The sequence below is a fragment of the Leopardus geoffroyi genome, chromosome E1 (assembly GCF_018350155.1).
Source record: "Leopardus geoffroyi isolate Oge1 chromosome E1, O.geoffroyi_Oge1_pat1.0, whole genome shotgun sequence".
Lineage (NCBI taxonomy): Eukaryota > Metazoa > Chordata > Mammalia > Carnivora > Felidae > Leopardus > Leopardus geoffroyi.
Window position 1 is genome coordinate 9,644,152 of NC_059330.1, and position 16,401 is coordinate 9,660,552.

The 16,401-nt window shown below is 41.9% G+C and overlaps 2 protein-coding genes across 4 annotated transcripts in view; one reads left to right on the forward strand and one right to left on the reverse strand.

Annotated features, from left to right (window-relative positions):
- Positions 1-13,865, forward strand: ZSWIM7 (zinc finger SWIM-type containing 7). Of its 3 annotated transcripts, XM_045487511.1 has the most exons (6): positions 15-108; positions 2,606-2,627; positions 6,529-6,631; positions 10,755-10,859; positions 11,311-11,394; positions 12,150-12,257. In XM_045487511.1, exons 1-5 carry the CDS (start codon positions 18-20, stop codon positions 11,386-11,388), a joined length of 399 nt encoding a protein of 132 aa, XP_045343467.1. In that variant the 5' UTR covers positions 15-17; the 3' UTR covers positions 11,389-11,394; positions 12,150-12,257. The 3 variants fall into 3 exon arrangements, with proteins under 3 accessions (XP_045343466.1, XP_045343467.1, XP_045343465.1); XM_045487510.1 differs by lacking the exon at positions 11,311-11,394 and having other exon boundaries at positions 1-108; positions 12,150-13,865; XM_045487509.1 differs by lacking the exon at positions 11,311-11,394 and having other exon boundaries at positions 10,755-10,943; positions 12,150-13,865.
- ADORA2B (adenosine A2b receptor) overlaps positions 13,430-16,401 on the reverse strand; it is a 25,936-nt gene continuing 22,964 nt past the window's right edge. The window contains exon 2 of the mRNA XM_045487500.1: positions 13,430-14,874. Coding sequence (XP_045343456.1) covers positions 14,208-14,874 — 667 coding nt within the window. The 3' untranslated portion in view covers positions 13,430-14,207. The remainder of the gene's footprint in view (positions 14,875-16,401) is intronic.

Sequence of the window (16,401 nt, forward strand, 5' to 3'; positions counted from 1 at the left end):
CCATAGTTTATGACGCCATGGCCGCCGCCTTGGCTGGGCTCACGTTGCCCGCTGTCGTGGAGGAGCTCCTGAGTGAGATGGCCGCGGCTGTGCAGGAGAACGCGCGAAGTACGGGCCGGAGGGCGTGCGTAGCTGCGTTGCGGGCGGTGGACCTGGCACGACGGGGCGGGGAGGCGAGAGGCGGAGTTCCCTGGGCCTGCGGGGCGCCGGGTTGGGGCCCCGCCCCCGCGCTCCATGCCCCGGTCTCTGGGTGTTTTATTCCGTCTGGTTCCATTACCAAGCCCCAGTTCTCTATTTATCGTAAAAGATAAATAGAAAAGAAAGGAAGGAAAAGAAGATCTAAATTTGTTCAGGGAGCAGCGCAGTGGTTCCCTGCAGGCCAGGGGGGCTGTAGGAACAGAAGTGCTGAGCGCTGTCCCGAAACCCTTCAGAAGGGGCATCGGGCTGGGACAGCGGAAGGCACGGGAGTCTGCAGGAACGTTCGGAAAGGTGGGGTTCTGAATTACTCAACTTGCCTGTAGTATCCCCGCCCCTAAAATCTTAAATTAATTTTAAAGTTAATCCTCTTGTACCCTGCGTGCACCAAATATTTTAGAGCCACAAAACCCAAATGCATACGCAATAACTGGAATTAATCGGGATCTTGTGAAAGCACCTTTTATTTCTCTGACCAGCAGAGGATGCTCTGTGACTATGCTTACCAAATCACCGAGGTGATCTCAAGATGTGTTCTCAGCATAGTAGTATTAAGACGATAATTCTAATGAAAATGCATTGACAAGTTAGAATTACTTAACCAGTGTAAAAAGAGTCACTTAATAGTAGTTCAGGACTCAAAACTGCCACTGCTTATTCACTTGGGTGGCTTTTGTTTTAAAAGGACTGCACTTTTGGGGCGCCTGTGTGGCTCATTTGGTGAAGCATGGGATTCTTGATTTTGGCTAGGGTTGATTTCTTGGTTTTGTGAGATCAAGCCCAGAGTCAGGCTCTGCGTTGACAGTGTGGAGCCTGCTTGGGACTGTCTCTCTCCTCTCTGCCCCTCCCGCCTCAAAATAAATAAACTTAAAAAAAAAAAAAAAGGATTGCACTCCGAAAGGGTTTGTCTTGAGTTCCTGCTTTTAAAGGGTTGAGAAAAGTAAGCTGTGCTAACACAAGCATAGTATATTCCCTTAAAAGGTTAGGCCAGCCAGGTATTCAAACATGTTCAAATCCCCAAAAGAATGGGGAGAAAAACCAATCTGTTAGCTCAAACAGTGGTTGCAAAAAGCGGGTCTGTCTGAATGGGTTAATCTATACACAGTGACACTCTTGGAGAAGGCCCAATAGGTGCCCCTAATGCTCATGGCTGAGACGGAGGACCCACTGCCATTGATTCATGTTTATTTCCAGCAGAACCTTTTTCTGCTATTTCAAAATATTTGTCCCAGATAGTAATACACTCTTCCTGATCTGTATCCTTCAATGGTAATTTTTTTGGATCAAGATTTGAGTTTACACTTGTATGATGATGTGATATGTATCACATTTGGGCCAGTAGGAAGCAATTATTTGTCCTTTCCTGTGTAACTTTTTGTTTTCCTTGGAATTACAGCTGTTGTGGTTGTGTTTATTTCTTTAATTTTCTATGTATTTATCCCCAGTTCAACCTCAAACTCTTTACCAGTGTTCTAAATGCCTGCTCAAGATGTTCAGATAAGTGAGATGTTCTATCAATTTCATTTTCCTATAGAAATCTCTCCTAGAGCTTAGAGTTGATCGAACATGGGCTGACTGCTCTCCTGGATATCTCCTGAGATCTTCCTTCACCATTTTTATCCTAGGAATTCTCTTACCTATGTTGAGCTGTATGTGTAGTGTGTCTACAATTTTCTTTTTCTGGGTTTACTATCTTATTTTATAGAGCACATACACTAGTAGCTTCCTGAAGAAGAACACATGAGGTGTACTTTTTGAACCTTTACATGTCTGAAAAGTTTTTTTTCTTCTTTTTAATGTTTATTTATTTTTGAGAGACACAGAGAGAGAGCACACGTGGGGGAGGGGCAGAGAGAGGAGACATAGAATCCGAAGCAGGCTCCAGGCGCTGAGCTGTCAGCACACAGCTCGAACTCCAGAACTGTGAAATCATAACCTGAGCTGAAATCAAAGAGTCGGACACTTGACTGAGCCACCTAGGAGCCCCTAAAATTTACTTTAAAAGAGTCTTTATTACTTTAGCCCCCCTGCTTCATCCCTACCTGTAAAACTACCCAGTGCTACTAATTTCTGAGGATTTTAGGGGGGAAGAGGGTACATTATTGTTTGGTTTTCTCCATTGCTAGCTTAGGATTCAGTTTCCTCAGGTCTTGTGAATTATTTTCCAGTGTATCTTAGCAGTTGTCTCTCCCTGTCCTTTCATCCCTGGGAGTTTATATTAAAAAAAAAAAAAAAAAAAAAATCCTTGTGTTACTGTTTATTGAGGTGTTTGGAAGAAGTAAAATTAGATGCATAGACTTAATCACCATCTTACACAAAAACCTTTTTGGTTACAGTCTTTTAAAGGTTTTTGTGCCTGTGGGGGCACTGGTTTAACATGATTAACTCTCTTTCCATTCTTGTTTTACAGTTCCTGATGAGCATTTATCATTGTAAGTATATATCCTGTTGTAATTTTTTTTTTAACCATTTTTTTTTTAAGTTTATTTAATTTGACAGAAAGAATGTGTGCATGAGCAGGGGAGGAGCAGAGAGAGGGAGGGAGAGAATCCCTAGCAGGCTCTGCACTGTCAGCCCAGAGTCCGACGCAGGGTTTGATCTCACAAATTGAGATCATGACCTGAGCCAAATCAAGAGTCGGATACTCAACCGACTAAGCCACCCAGGCATCCCCATTAATGTGTTTTAAAAGTCAGATCCTTTCAACATCAACTATTGATTTTTAAAAATACCCTTACTAAACTGAGAACAATGTTTTCTTGACAGGATTGTTAAAAATCCGTCCAATAGCCAATAATACCACATTTGACAGTACAGGGCATTCTTGTGTTGTCTTATTTGTCATTTTTGTTTAACATTGTTCTAGAAGTTGTAGCTGTTAGCCTAACACCTGAAAAAGAAATTAGAGGCATACCTATTTGTAAGAAAAGACAGCTATCATTATTTGTAGATGATACAACTTTTTAAAAACCAAGAGAATAAAGTTTTTGTATTACAGAAATTAAAAATTGTTTTCCTTCACGTACAAAGTTCAAAAATATAACTATTTTCAATAGCAACAAAAAGGTGAAAGCTACCTAGGAATAAGTGACATTTAATTGTATACGCATATGTACACATTTATTTATTTAGAGAGAATGAGAGAGAGTGGGGGGGGGTGCACAGGGAGAGGGAGAGAGAGAGAATCTAGAGCAAGCTCCATGCCTAACGCAGAGCCTGATGCAGGGTTCAGTCTCACAACCATGAGATCATGATCTGAGCTGAAATCAAGAGTCGGACTCTTAACCAACCGAGCCACCCAGGCACCCCAGTATGCTTATATTTTAAAGGTCTAGAAAGATATATACCAACCTGTACCAGTGCGTTTCTTAGAGGAAGGAAAAGAGATAGAATTTAGGTTTAGAAAAGGTTTTAACCTTTTCTCTATTAAATTTTTTACAGAGATTATATATTAGAAAAAAATTACTTTTAAAACAAAATAGGGAAATAATAAAAATGTAAATTAGCCAAAAATTTTGGGGAAAAGGGTTAATATTACTAGTGATCATAAATATGCAAATTAAAATAATGACACAACTTTCCATCTATAAAACTGACTACCACAGAAAAGATGTTGGTAAGAATGTCCTAGATGTTGGCAAAAGCATGGAGAAAAGGGTAATTGATACCCTGCTGGTAGGAGTGTAAATTGGAAAGTAATCTGGCAACAGGTTATAAGAGCTTTAAAACATACATATTCTTTGGCTTACAAATTCCACTGAAAAGAATGTATCCCAAGGAGGTAATCATGAATGTTCATAAAGATTTTACAGTGAGCATATTCATCCAGTATTGCTTATAGTAGCAAAAGCAAAAACAAAAAACCACCTGGAAACAATCTAGTTATTCACATTAGATTTAATAAACCCTAATTATCCAAAAATGGAGTTTGGGGAAAAGTAAAGTAATTCATCTTTATAATGGAATTCTTTGTAACTATTAAGAGTGATATAAAAAATACTGCATTGAAGAGGTATTCACAATAAAGTTACAAAAGCAGGTTTAAAAACTCTTGTTTATTTTTAAAGTTAACTGTGATTAATAAAGTTATGACCAAATTTTATTTATTTTTCTTTGTCCATAGATAATCTTCATATGTTTAATGTAAAAAATTTAAAACTCTTCCCATTCAAATGGTTTGTTGTGTAAAGAGACTGGTTTGTTGGAAAATGAAGAAGTTGAACGTGTTAATTTTGAATAGTTAGTAGCTCTGTCTTTATGTTTTCTGTCAGATCTTATGAGTTCTTTAAAACATTAACTTTCCCATTTTAGTTCAACCAGGCCACTTTATTTTCCAGTTTATAAAAGTAACTCCTACCCGTAAAAAAATGTTATTGGAAAATAAAGAAAACATGAAAAATGTCAACAATCATACCACCCAGTGATAATCACTGTTACAGTTGGGTTTATTGCCTTTTTATTTAAATTAAATGTTTTATTTTGAGATAATTGTGAATTTTATTAAGAAAAAAATTTTTAGCATGATTGAGAGTTTCTAAATAACCAATTTTGTGCCCAGCCTTTCTCACTTAACACAAGAATTTCTTCACATACCAAATTTTTTTCTGATAGATCATTTAACAGATGGTTAGCCTTTACTACTAATGCAAAAAAGAACAAATTAACACCCACCAAAGGGGTTATGAAGAACTGACAAGGGGGCACCTGGGGGGCTCAGTTGGTTAAGCATCCGACTTCAGTTCAGGTCATGATCTCACGGTTTGCGGGTTCACAGATTCTGTGTCTCCCTCTCTCTCTGCCCCTCCCCCACTCACACTCTGTCTCTGTCTCAAAGATAAAATTTTTTTAAAAAAAGAAAGAAAAACTCTGACAATACTGTAATTGGTTAGGATGTGGGAAAATAGAACTCTTAAACAATGCTAGTGGGGCTGTGCTGTTTCCACTGTGGAAAACTATTGGCAACACCTATTAAAGTTGAAAAATGCACACATCCTAAGGCTCAGCAATTCTACTTATATAACCAGGAAGAACTAAGGGACATATACGGGGATAATTGAGTATTATTTATAATGTGAAATAGAAATGATCAGAATGCCTGTCAATAGGGTACTTAAAAAACAAGATGCATGTACATACAATGGTATATTGTTCAAAAGTTAAATTAAAAAATATATATTGAGGTGCCTGGCTGGCTCAGGTGGTAGAGCGTGCAACTCTTGATCTCGGGGTTGTGAGTTCAAGCCCCACATTGGGTATAGAGATCACTTAAAAATAAAACCTTGGGGTGCCTAGATGGCTCAGCTGGTTAAGCGTCTTGACTCTTGATTTCGCTCAGGTTATGATCTCACTGTTCATGAGCTTGAGCCCCTCATCGGGCTCTGCTCTGACAGCATGGAGCCTGCTTGGGATTCTCTCTCTCTCTCCCTCTCTCTCTGCCCCTACCCTGCTCATGCTCTTTCTTTCAAAATAAATAAACCTTAAGTAAAATAAAGTAAAATCTTAACAGATATAGATATATGAATAGATACATAGATATATGAATATACATATATATAATATGCATCATTTTTAAAAGCACATTGAGTGAAAAAAAAAACAGGTTGCCAAAAATGCCTACAATATATCTTTTATGTTTTAAAACTTATAAGACATCCTGAAAACATTATTACGCTATATGTTAACTGACCTGGATTTAAATAAAAATTTTAAAAAACTTGTTTTGTTTTAATCTTTATTTTTGAGAGAGAGAGACAGAATGCAAGCAGGGGAGGAACAGAAAGAGAGGGAGACACAGAATGTGAAGCAGGCTCCAGGCTCCAAGCTGTCAGCGCAAAGCCCGATGTGGGGCTTGAACCCACAGACTGCGAGATCATGACCTGAGCCGAAATCGAACGCTCAACCAACTGAGCCACCCAGGCACCCCTGCATTTAAATAAAATTTAAAAAAAATGGTAATGAAAAAACTTACAATACCACATGTATATATACGTATACGTATGTATATGTGTGTGTGTGTGAAGTATACGTATTCAATGTACTAAGCATAATAAAATATAAAAACGTTAACAGGAAGGAAACCAACCAATGCATGCAGTTGCCTCAGGGATGAAAGGAAGTTGAGAATAAGAACAGGAAGCACTATGAAGTATAAACAGGGTTTTATCTGCAAACATGGTAACATTCTGGGGGGTTAATTACATGGGTTTCTCCTATATTGCCTTTTTTTTTTTCAAATTAAAATGAAATGAATTGTTTGCAACTGCCAGTCGTGATCCTTTGGGCGAAGTTGCTGAGGTGACAGGCAGTCTAACCTGTAGCCTCTCTGTTTCTCAGGCTGAAGTTCATCTTTGGCCCGTCAGCCATTCAGGCCTTGGACCTTGTTGATCGACAGTCCATCACCTTAATCTCATCGCCCAGTGGGAGGCGTGTTTACCAGGTAGAAATCCAGAGGTGGGGATTATCTCAGCAGGAAATCCCTTAGGACAAAATGTTTTCATGAATCTCAATGGAAAATGATGACCAGCCTTAAATATTTCCTGGATTATAGAAGAACATTTGACCCAACTTAGTAAAATTAAGTATTAGTAATTAAGATAAATATGACTTATTAACCCTGCCCAGGAGCAACATACAGAACCAGCAATGATGTGGAGAGGCTGTTTTCTCAAGTCTAACGGAGCATAGTCGACTTTTCTTTCCCAGGTTTGATAACAGGCACTTTTCCTCAAAAAACTGGGTTGATATTTCCATCTTGTTCATTATCTGTCGCCTACAAGCAAATGCCAAAATATTTTGAGGTCTTTCTATATGCTCAGATTGATCTGTCAGAAGTGATCTTTCAAAACTATTGTCAGGTAGTATTCATTAAGTATACCAGATGTAGGCAGTCTACTTGGACCTTAGTTTTGCCCTCTACAATTTAAGATAGGTAGATTTGTAAAGTAATAGCCTCTGAACAGACTCTGAAAGACTCAGATTTCCATGTCTTGTTGCTATTTCCCACCAAAAACCCAACAAGGTATTTATCTTTCAGGAAACTGAGATGCAGAAGACTGAATTAACAGTCACATCTGGCAGCTGGGACTTGTAACTGCTGCCCTACAGTGTCTCTTTTTATATATAAATGGGGCCACATTCCATTCCCACTCCTCCGCCCCCCAATTTAGCTATATGATACCACGTAAGTGCAGTGAGATTGAGGGAAGGGAAGGTTGTGAATGAAGAACATTGGCATTTTGTGTCTGGCTTGGAAGGAGTAAAAAAGCCATCAGCTCTAGTATGTAATCTAGGTCTTGCTGTAGACCAGGAAGAGACGGGAGTTTTTCAGTGTTTGGATTCTGGTTTATTTATGATGAACTTCTCAGAGCTGAGACCATGTCCGTTAATTCTTAGTGAGAGAATGAGCAAAGCCTGCTTGGTGCCTTTCGTTAGTGAATTAACCCGTCGTTTCACATGGTAGCATAACTTAACCAGTCTGGCAAAATCTTCATTCATTTCTTCATTAAGGAAAATGATGTGACTAATGTTGAGTGCCGCAGTTAGAAATTTTGGGTCGTATTTACTTAAAAGAGGCTGCCTGTTAGAATTTTGTCGGGGCGAACTTAGCAGATAAAATACCTCAAACAAAATCTTTCAGGTTTTAAGTAATGACTAGGTCACAGACCTAGAGGACAGAAGGCTTAACAGATCACAGCTATTAAATGATACTGTGCCTGACGAGGTTTTTCCATTTCTCTGCCTAGTGTGTTTTTTGGGGGTTTCTATGTAGCTAAAGTACCCGGAACAAGAAGGGCCTGTGAGTTTTTCCCACATCGTTTAGTTTGACTTTTTGTCTCCGTTCCAGTGTTAGCATTACACCTGACCTGCACCTCTAGTCTTCTAGTTCTGTGATCTGGTCATTACTTAAAGTCTGAAAGGTTTTGTTTGAGATATTTTCATTATCGTTGCCTTGTTGTTTCTTCCAAGGTTGCCACGGCTTACTTAACTTCCCTCATACCCAGCCTGTACCATATCACATTGCTTTATTCATCATAAAAATGCTAACTTCCTAGTACTGTGGCTTTCAGCTTGGACTTTGAATTAAATGAAGCTGTAGAAATCTTACGTCCACCCTCAATTTAACCTTAATGGTTTCCTTGTACACTAACATAGTCAGAATTTGGCTTTAGTCAGAGGTTCTCTGACATGATAAAAGTTGAGTCAGACACTATCTTGATATCCTGCTAGTCTCTTTCCATAGGTCAACCTGATACTCGCACTGTTCTCCTCCAGGTACAGTGGTAATTATTGCAAAGTCACCACTATGTTGTTGTCACCTGAGTCGCTTTTCTGTAAACTTTTTTGGTTCAGGTAGGGAGGGGGAGGCATCGGTCAGGAGAGGCTAAGTTATGCTGTGGTTAACAAATTTCAGAGGCTCACGAAAACAAAGTTTTGTGTCTCGTTCATGCCTCATATCCACTGAGAGTTCATTGCAGCTCTGCTCCAAAACATCGTCACGCAGGGATCCCAGCTGGTGTGGCAGTCCTTCTCTGGAATATTGTGGATCTCACAGCAGAGAGAAAAGAGGATGTGGTGTGTGCCAATCTTTAATGTTTCTGCTTGGCTACTCACATTTTATTGGCTGAAGCAGGTCACATAGCCAGGGGTATTTAATAGGGCAGGAATGTATAATCTTCTTTCAGAGAGAGGCACCGAACACAGGAAACAATAAATAATACAGTTAGCACTATGATGGCTCCTAAAAGGCTTGGAGCAATCATAAAATAAAACTATACTTGTGAATGGATGCCCATCTAGGTGGGTCATACTTCTTAGAACCCAACTGGAACCACAGCAGACGTCCTCCAAGTGAAGTTCATACGTGTTACTTTTTTCTAAAATCTGTCTCCTTCTGGGGATGAACATTCCAGACTATGAGTGGGAGAAGTGGGGCACTTCCTGTAAGAGGAGGTCATTTTTCCATTGGAGGATAAAGCAATTGAATTAGATGATCCCTGAGGTCAATTTCCAGTTCTAATCATTTCTGACTCAGATTTTTACCTTATTATTGGGTTTATTAGTCATCTGATGCTAGATAAGGAAGAAGCAAATTCAAAATTTGCTATCACAACAGTGTTTACTGCCTTGGACGCTTGAACATTTTACTTTTAGTCTCAGCCAGCCTTTGAAAGCATCAGGCAAGGGAACCTCTGTAGAATTTCTTCCCATCCCTAAGTCACCTGGCATTTATTCAGCATCATCCGAGGTATTCTCATGGATTGGGGACCCACAAAAAGAAGGGAGCTGAGGAACCATTCAAGTGAGTGTAGAATTCCAGAGGCTTGTGCCTGCTTATAGGAGATAGATAAAGGAAGAGATCTAAAGTTTTATTCATCGGTAATAGTTGGAGACCTAAGAATTGTTCATGTCACTGCTGGATATTGGGTTTTTCCCCAGGATTAATTGGAAAACAGTCTGCTTTCTAGCTGCTGTCAGTTTGACAAACGAGCATGACACTTGGAACACTGCTATTCTGTCGAAGCCTTACCTGTTGCTTTATTCTTTGTTGGGGAGAAAGAAGGAAGAGTCTTAGGAGTGCTGACTTTTTTTTTTTTTTTCATCCTGGCCTTTTCATTCAGATTGCCATCTTGGAGCCTAAAACTAATTTGAAAGCCCTGTGGCAAATTCCTAAGTGGCATCTCACGGTAAAATAACCTTCAGGATGTTTCTGCTTCCTCGGATACTGATTTTACACTTCCAGTTTGGAAATTAACTCCAGGAGTGAAGCCCTTAACATTTTTGGTTTGGGCTCCCTGGTGGTAGAGAGGCTTAAACAAGTGATTTCTCCGACAAGTTTGTCCACCACAGACACATCATAATTTCACTGTACGTCTCCTTTTTGTCCCTTGCCTGCCAGCAAGGCGATTTGTTCTTGGACTAGGCCTCTTACCAACCCCTCCTCCTGTCTGCGTCCTCTTGCCATCCTGCTAGGTGAATCGGCAGATCCAGGCGTGCCTCGTTCTGAGACCTCCACCCTGAGCCGCTGAGTCATCCCTTTTGCAGGCTTCTTTGCTTTATTTATTCTCCCTGCTCTCAAACGGTTTTCAAGAGGCCTTTCCTACTTTCTCTGGAAGACCTGTATTTCTGCCTCACTGCTTGCTCTTTACCTGTTCCACACTTTGTTTAGGTGTGCGGCGGAAGCTTCAGAAATGTACACACATGTTGTGCGATACCAAAGGCTGAGAAACACCACAATATGTATCTGAGGGGACCTTTCCCGTCCACCTCTTTTCTAGGCAGCCCATGGAGTGGACCCTGTAAATCACTAGACGGAGGAACAAAATGGCTCATGTGGATGGTTTAAGTAGCCTGAAACTCCTGTTTCGTGGTCTGAAGTCCTCAAGGACAGAACCTGTACATGGGGAAGTTGAGTTTTCACTTTTGTGTAAGACGTTACCGCAGCCCTTCCCAGTACGGTTTGCAGAGCTGCTCTGAGTCATCAGGCGGATAAATTCAGGGGAGGGAAGCGCTTTTCCAGCGCACCTTTTGAAGTCTGATCCCATCTGTCCTTTCCTTCATAGGTACTTGGAAGTTCTGGTAAAACGTACACATGTTTGGCTTCTTGTCATTACTGTTCATGTCCTGCGTTTGCCTTCTCCGTGCTGCGGAAGAGTGACAGCCTGCTGGTGAGGATGGGGAAGGCTCTTCCCACTGCAGTCGAATTAGGAGGGAAATTCTTGGCCCCCTTAGCATGGTTTGAGTTGTACAAAGTGAGAATTTTTACTACCTGTTGAAGCAAATGGTTTACTGTCCTGGATTTCAGTCCTGTCTTTTGGGTTTATCCTCCCAAAATGCACTGTCATTTTTTAGATCTACGTTCATTTCCCAATTGTTTATTTAAAAGGTCACAGGTGAAACTTTGGGGAGGGCAACAAGGTAATCTTGAAAGTTGGCACTGGGGAATTAGACGGCCCAACAAAAATAGGAACTAAAGGGACTGCTGGTGACTTTGCATATCCCCAACTCAGCTACGAGGTATTTCTTCCCACTACACCCATAAGACAGCCTGACACTTAGCCATACTTGATTTTCACCACGGGGCAGGAGAGCACATTGATATTTCTGCCGATTTCACAGGAGCCCAGAGCACCAAGCAGGAGCAAGACATACTCACACAACTCCCTGTTCCAAAGGAGAACAGCATTACCCACCTAAGAGCAGGGAGCTATTTTGTCAGTCTTCCCAAGGAGAATTATAGTATCCACTCCATTCTTCCCCTTTCTTTTACAGTGTTAACTTTGTAAACATCTTGGGAATGGCGGTGGGAAGTTGGGCATCTGATTGTTGAAAGGCCGCATTTGCAGCTGATGTGCCCTAAGTTTGTTTCACCTGTAAAATGACAGGATTAAATTAGGGCCCCTGCAATATCTAAGCTGTGTGTTCTGTGACATAAGGCGCAGCACTTCCCCACAGGCTGCTGTCTGTGAGGGTTCTGCTCACCACCCTCCCCCGTAGTACAGCACAGTGGTTAAGGGAGCGTAGACTCTGGGCACATGGATAGAATGGGGATAAGACCTGTCCTCATGGGGTAGCTGACAGATTTAAGTGAGACAGTCTGTGGGAAGCACTGAGCAACACAGTAGGTCAAGGAACGTTCGCCATCGCTGCGAATAGCTTTCTGAAGGCCGGAAGAAAGAGGCAGAGCCAAAGACTGCAATGAGGGGCCTGTCTTGCTTCTCACTGTGGGTGATACACCCTGTGCCAGCTGGGCCTAAACTTTCCCAAAACAACAGGCAAAGTAAAACTTCCTTTATCCCCTCTGATTTCCAGAAAAGAATACATTTGTGTCACCTTTATCTGCAGTTTTTAGGCAGCAAGTCTTTAATCTGTGTGCCCACTCCTTTCCTACTAAATGTAGTGACAGGTCTTGGTTATCTCGGCCCTGCCGATTAACGGAGTTGTGTTTTGTATTCCAGTGCAAGCATCTCTTGGCAGTTTATCTTAGCCAGGTGACAGGGACCTGCCGACAGCTGAAGGTCTCTGACAAGCAACTGACAGACGTATTATTCGCAGAGAAGAAACAAAAAGCATAAAAGGTATAGATTAAGCATCATTATCTTTCAAAATAGAAGTCCCACCAGGAAACACGTGGTTCATGTGGAAGAGAGGTGAAATAATCTTCTGGAGACTTCTTGTTACTGTCCCTCTTCCCTCCTGGACAAGAGACTGTGAGTTGCAACCCAGGATGTGTGTATGGTTTGAAGTTCTATACAGTTCTTGTGGAAAATCAGAACCCGCCTGTGAGGCCCTTGGATAAATTTCTGAGGTGGAATCAAGCATTTTAGACTCAAACAAACCCTAATCTCTATCACACCCTGTCTGCAATTAGATTAAGTTACTGAAGTACTTAGTAATTTTTAAGAGGTTGGAATGGTAGATGAAACTGGTAAGAAAAAGTTTAGATGAGTTAAGTGTTACTTCTTTTCTTTGGGTCCAGGGAATCACTCTGCAGCAACAAAAGAGCAGAGCAGAGCTATGGCTAAGCAGCAGCAACTATAAAAACACTCCGGGGTTTTAGTTTCACTGAGCTTTAGCTTCCGGTGGTGTTGCCAAAAAAGCTTACATAAGCTGTATTGTTAGAAAGGTGTATCTGAAGCAAGGAAAGGGCTGGTTTTGCTCTGCGTGCGTTTCTGAGCTTTATAAGAAGCCAAATGAAGGAAGAGACAAAGTCATGCCCTGAAGGAAGTAGAGAAACCACCAAGGATTTCCAGTCTGAACAAGAAAACGGAAAAGAGACTCCAAGAGGAGAGTTTTAGAAGGGAGGGAGATGGGACTCGTCTGGACCCCGAGAGAGTGAGGGGTAAGGACAGATGGCAGTGAAGATGAGGCCACCTCAGCCCAGAAGAACTTCCTAAGGAAAGCCATTCATGGCCAGAACGGGAGCCTGGAAGGCCAGGCATGCTGTCTGCGGGGCTTGCACACCTGCAGCTTCCTTGTGCAGATATTACAGCAGTGAACACACAGAGGGGAGAGATTTTACGGCCCAGGAAACACGAGGTGCAGGTGCTGGAGAGCCATGTGACCGGCTCACAGGTGGTGCAGCGTTCTCTGGTGGCCAGAGCCTTGGGTTCCGTGGAGGCGCAGCACACAAAAGCTGTCAGGACTTTCCTACTTGGGAAGCTTGGGCTGGGTATAAACTTCTCCCTTTAAGCAGTCTTCAGAACAAAGAATAGAAGGTAGATTCAGCACCCTGAGCTTGTTTTTTAAGTTTTATTTTTATTTCATGTCATACACATACACAGTTCTAGGATTTTACTTATTAAAATTTTCACACTTGGGCTCCAGCAACTTGGCCAAACGTCAGCTTGGTAGAGAACTGAAAATCACCGCCTAACTCTAGAAGGGGAAGACGCAGTCTGGAAGAGGAGGGATCGATCCCGTTTCTCCAGTTTCTTCCTCTAGGGTATGGCTTTGCAGTATGCGGAGAAGAATGTTAGGAAAATTGTTATCTGATACTCTACTTCAGAACTTATTAGAGTGTCATTTCCCCAAATAAATACAGCAGTTTCTTGACTGAAGAATTAAACTTTTAATTTTCCTGGTCACCTTCCTAGGAATAAGTATGTATTTTTAGTATGTCCAACTTTTGTTTTTCCATTGCTTCTAAATTAAAAAATATTTGTATTACAATAGTTCACAGTGTTTCACAGTAAAATAGTTTCATTTTCTACCAAAAAAGAGGCAGACTCTTAAAAAAAAAAAAAAAAAGTCTTTTATAATCCATTCAAGCCATCAGCATCATCCACACAGTGGGAGCATCCAGAAAGAACCATAAATACATTTGTGAGCCTTTGGAGCCTACTAATAACATGTACATATTAGCTAGGTATGTGGTGACTCCAGGGGAGTACTTAAAAGAGGCAGCCCATATGCTTACAAGGTGTAGCTGTCTTTAACAATGGGAATCAGCTGGTCACGTCCTGTCTGTCCCTTTATTGTGAATTTATGCCTTCTTAAAGAGGCCAGGACCTAGGTCATAGGCCCACATTGAGAGCAGGCTGCACCCCTGGCTGCCCATTCCCACTCTTGAGGACATCTATCTGGCAAAGAACATACCTGGAGATGATTTTGTGAAAAGTATAGCGGAAGTCTCGGTTCCGATAGGCATAGACGATGGGATTGACAACTGAGTTGGCATGTGACAGGAGAATGGCCATGTTCATTGCCCACTTGGGCTTATCCTTAGCCCGAGCTGGCTGGAAAAGAGTGACACAGTTGATGGCATGTACTGGCAACCAGCACAGAGCAAAAATCCCAACGATCATGGCCAGGGACTTGGCTGCATGGATCTCCCGCTGGATGATGGTCCTTGAGTGGTCCATCAGCTCAGTGCGCTGAAGCTGCTTGCAGGCCACTATGAAGATATTGATGTAGATCACCAGCATAATGAGCAGTGGGGGCAGGACACACCCAAAGAAGTTGAAATAGACCATGTAGCTCATGGGGACCACATTCTCAAAAAGACACTTCACAAGGCAACAGCTTTCATTTGTGGCTCCATCCCAGGGTTCCGTGCAGTTGTTGATGGCACTGTCTTTACTGTTCCACCCCAGGAATGGAGTCAGTCCGATGCCAAAGGCAAGGACCCAGAGGCCAGCAATGACTCCTCTCGCTCGGGGCCCAGTGACCAAACTCTTATACCTGTCCAAAAGAACATCATCTGTTATTGTCAGTTTGCAGTACTCTGTAACCAGAGTCCAAGACCCCCACCTCTGCTTTTGTTCCATGGCCTTTCCCCATGACAACCTTTCAGGTTCACCCTCAAAGGGCACCACAGCCTTTTACCCTCAACATGAAACCCGCAAAATCAGTATGAACAGTTTTGCTCTAACAAGCTCAATAAGATTTTCATTCTTGACTTACTAGCTCATCTCTGTTGACCACAACGGTCAGTGGGAAGTGGGAGAAGTCTCAGAGGGTGCTTTCTAATTACCCACATACCGACTTATGAGCACAGGTCTTCTATAAGGCGCTGCTCGAAGTGGTGAGCTACATCAGTAAACAGAACACATAAGATCCATGCTTTTCAAAAGCTTACATTCTAGTGTGGGGGGGGGGGGGACGACTTACAATGAACAACAAACATATCAGTAAGTTGTATGATATGTTAGAAGGAGAGGTGTGGTGTGAAAAGAGAAAAAGCAGAGTAAGGAAGACCAAGACCGGCAGGGACTGCGGTTTTCGAGAGGATGTTCCAAGGCAGCTTCATCAGTAAGGTGCCATCTGAACTAAAGTTGAAGAAGTGAGAATTGGAGCCCCCAGGAGTCACCACTCCTTGGTGGCTCTGGGCAAGAATCCTTCTGGTCCCCCACAAATACACAAGAGATCTGTCCCAGACGATGGGAAGAATCCTCCCTGAATACCTCTGGAAACTGCTAGAGAACAACACTTCTGGTGATGCCCCTCTCTCTGTTAGCAGCAAAGTGGATAAAAACTGGGAAATAACTTAGCAAATATGAAATCACTCTTCATAATTTTAAACCTTTAAAATCTTACTTAAAATTGCAAGAAATCACAATACACAATGTAGACATTCTGCCATGAACTAGTCCACATATGGTTAACAGCAAAGCTATAAAGTTGGCTATTAATAATTGATCGATAATATGTATTCAATGTAATGTATTGAGGAAATGAAAGAAAATCCTTCCTTAACCTCTAGGAAGAAAATGGGGAGCTAATTCGATACACATTACCTTAAGACCTGTCTACGGGAAGTGTCCAATTTCCTGTGCCTGCAGTATAAAGCCTATACTTGTCAGCATGACCCACAGAACCCCACCTACCCAGTGCCTGCCATTCCTAGCCAGCGGCTCCCTCCTGGCCCATGCTGCTCGCAACAGCGATGAAACACCTGTTCCTATTTCAAGGCTCACCTCCTGTCCTGATCACCTCAGGCTGACGTGGCCACTCCCACTCTCTGGCCCCAGACACACACCTGGCATACAGCTTGTTTATCTGTTATGTGTGTTTTCCCCTCAACTAGAATGTCAACCTCCTGAGGACTAGGACCTTGTCCCTTTGTATTGGTATCCCAGGACCTAGCACGGTGTTTGACATATATAGTGGGTTCTTAATTATATGGCCATTATGAATACATATCTGATTTGTTGTCAAATCGGTTTAAAAGAAGATTCTACTTAGGAATACCTGATGCTATGGCCCGGA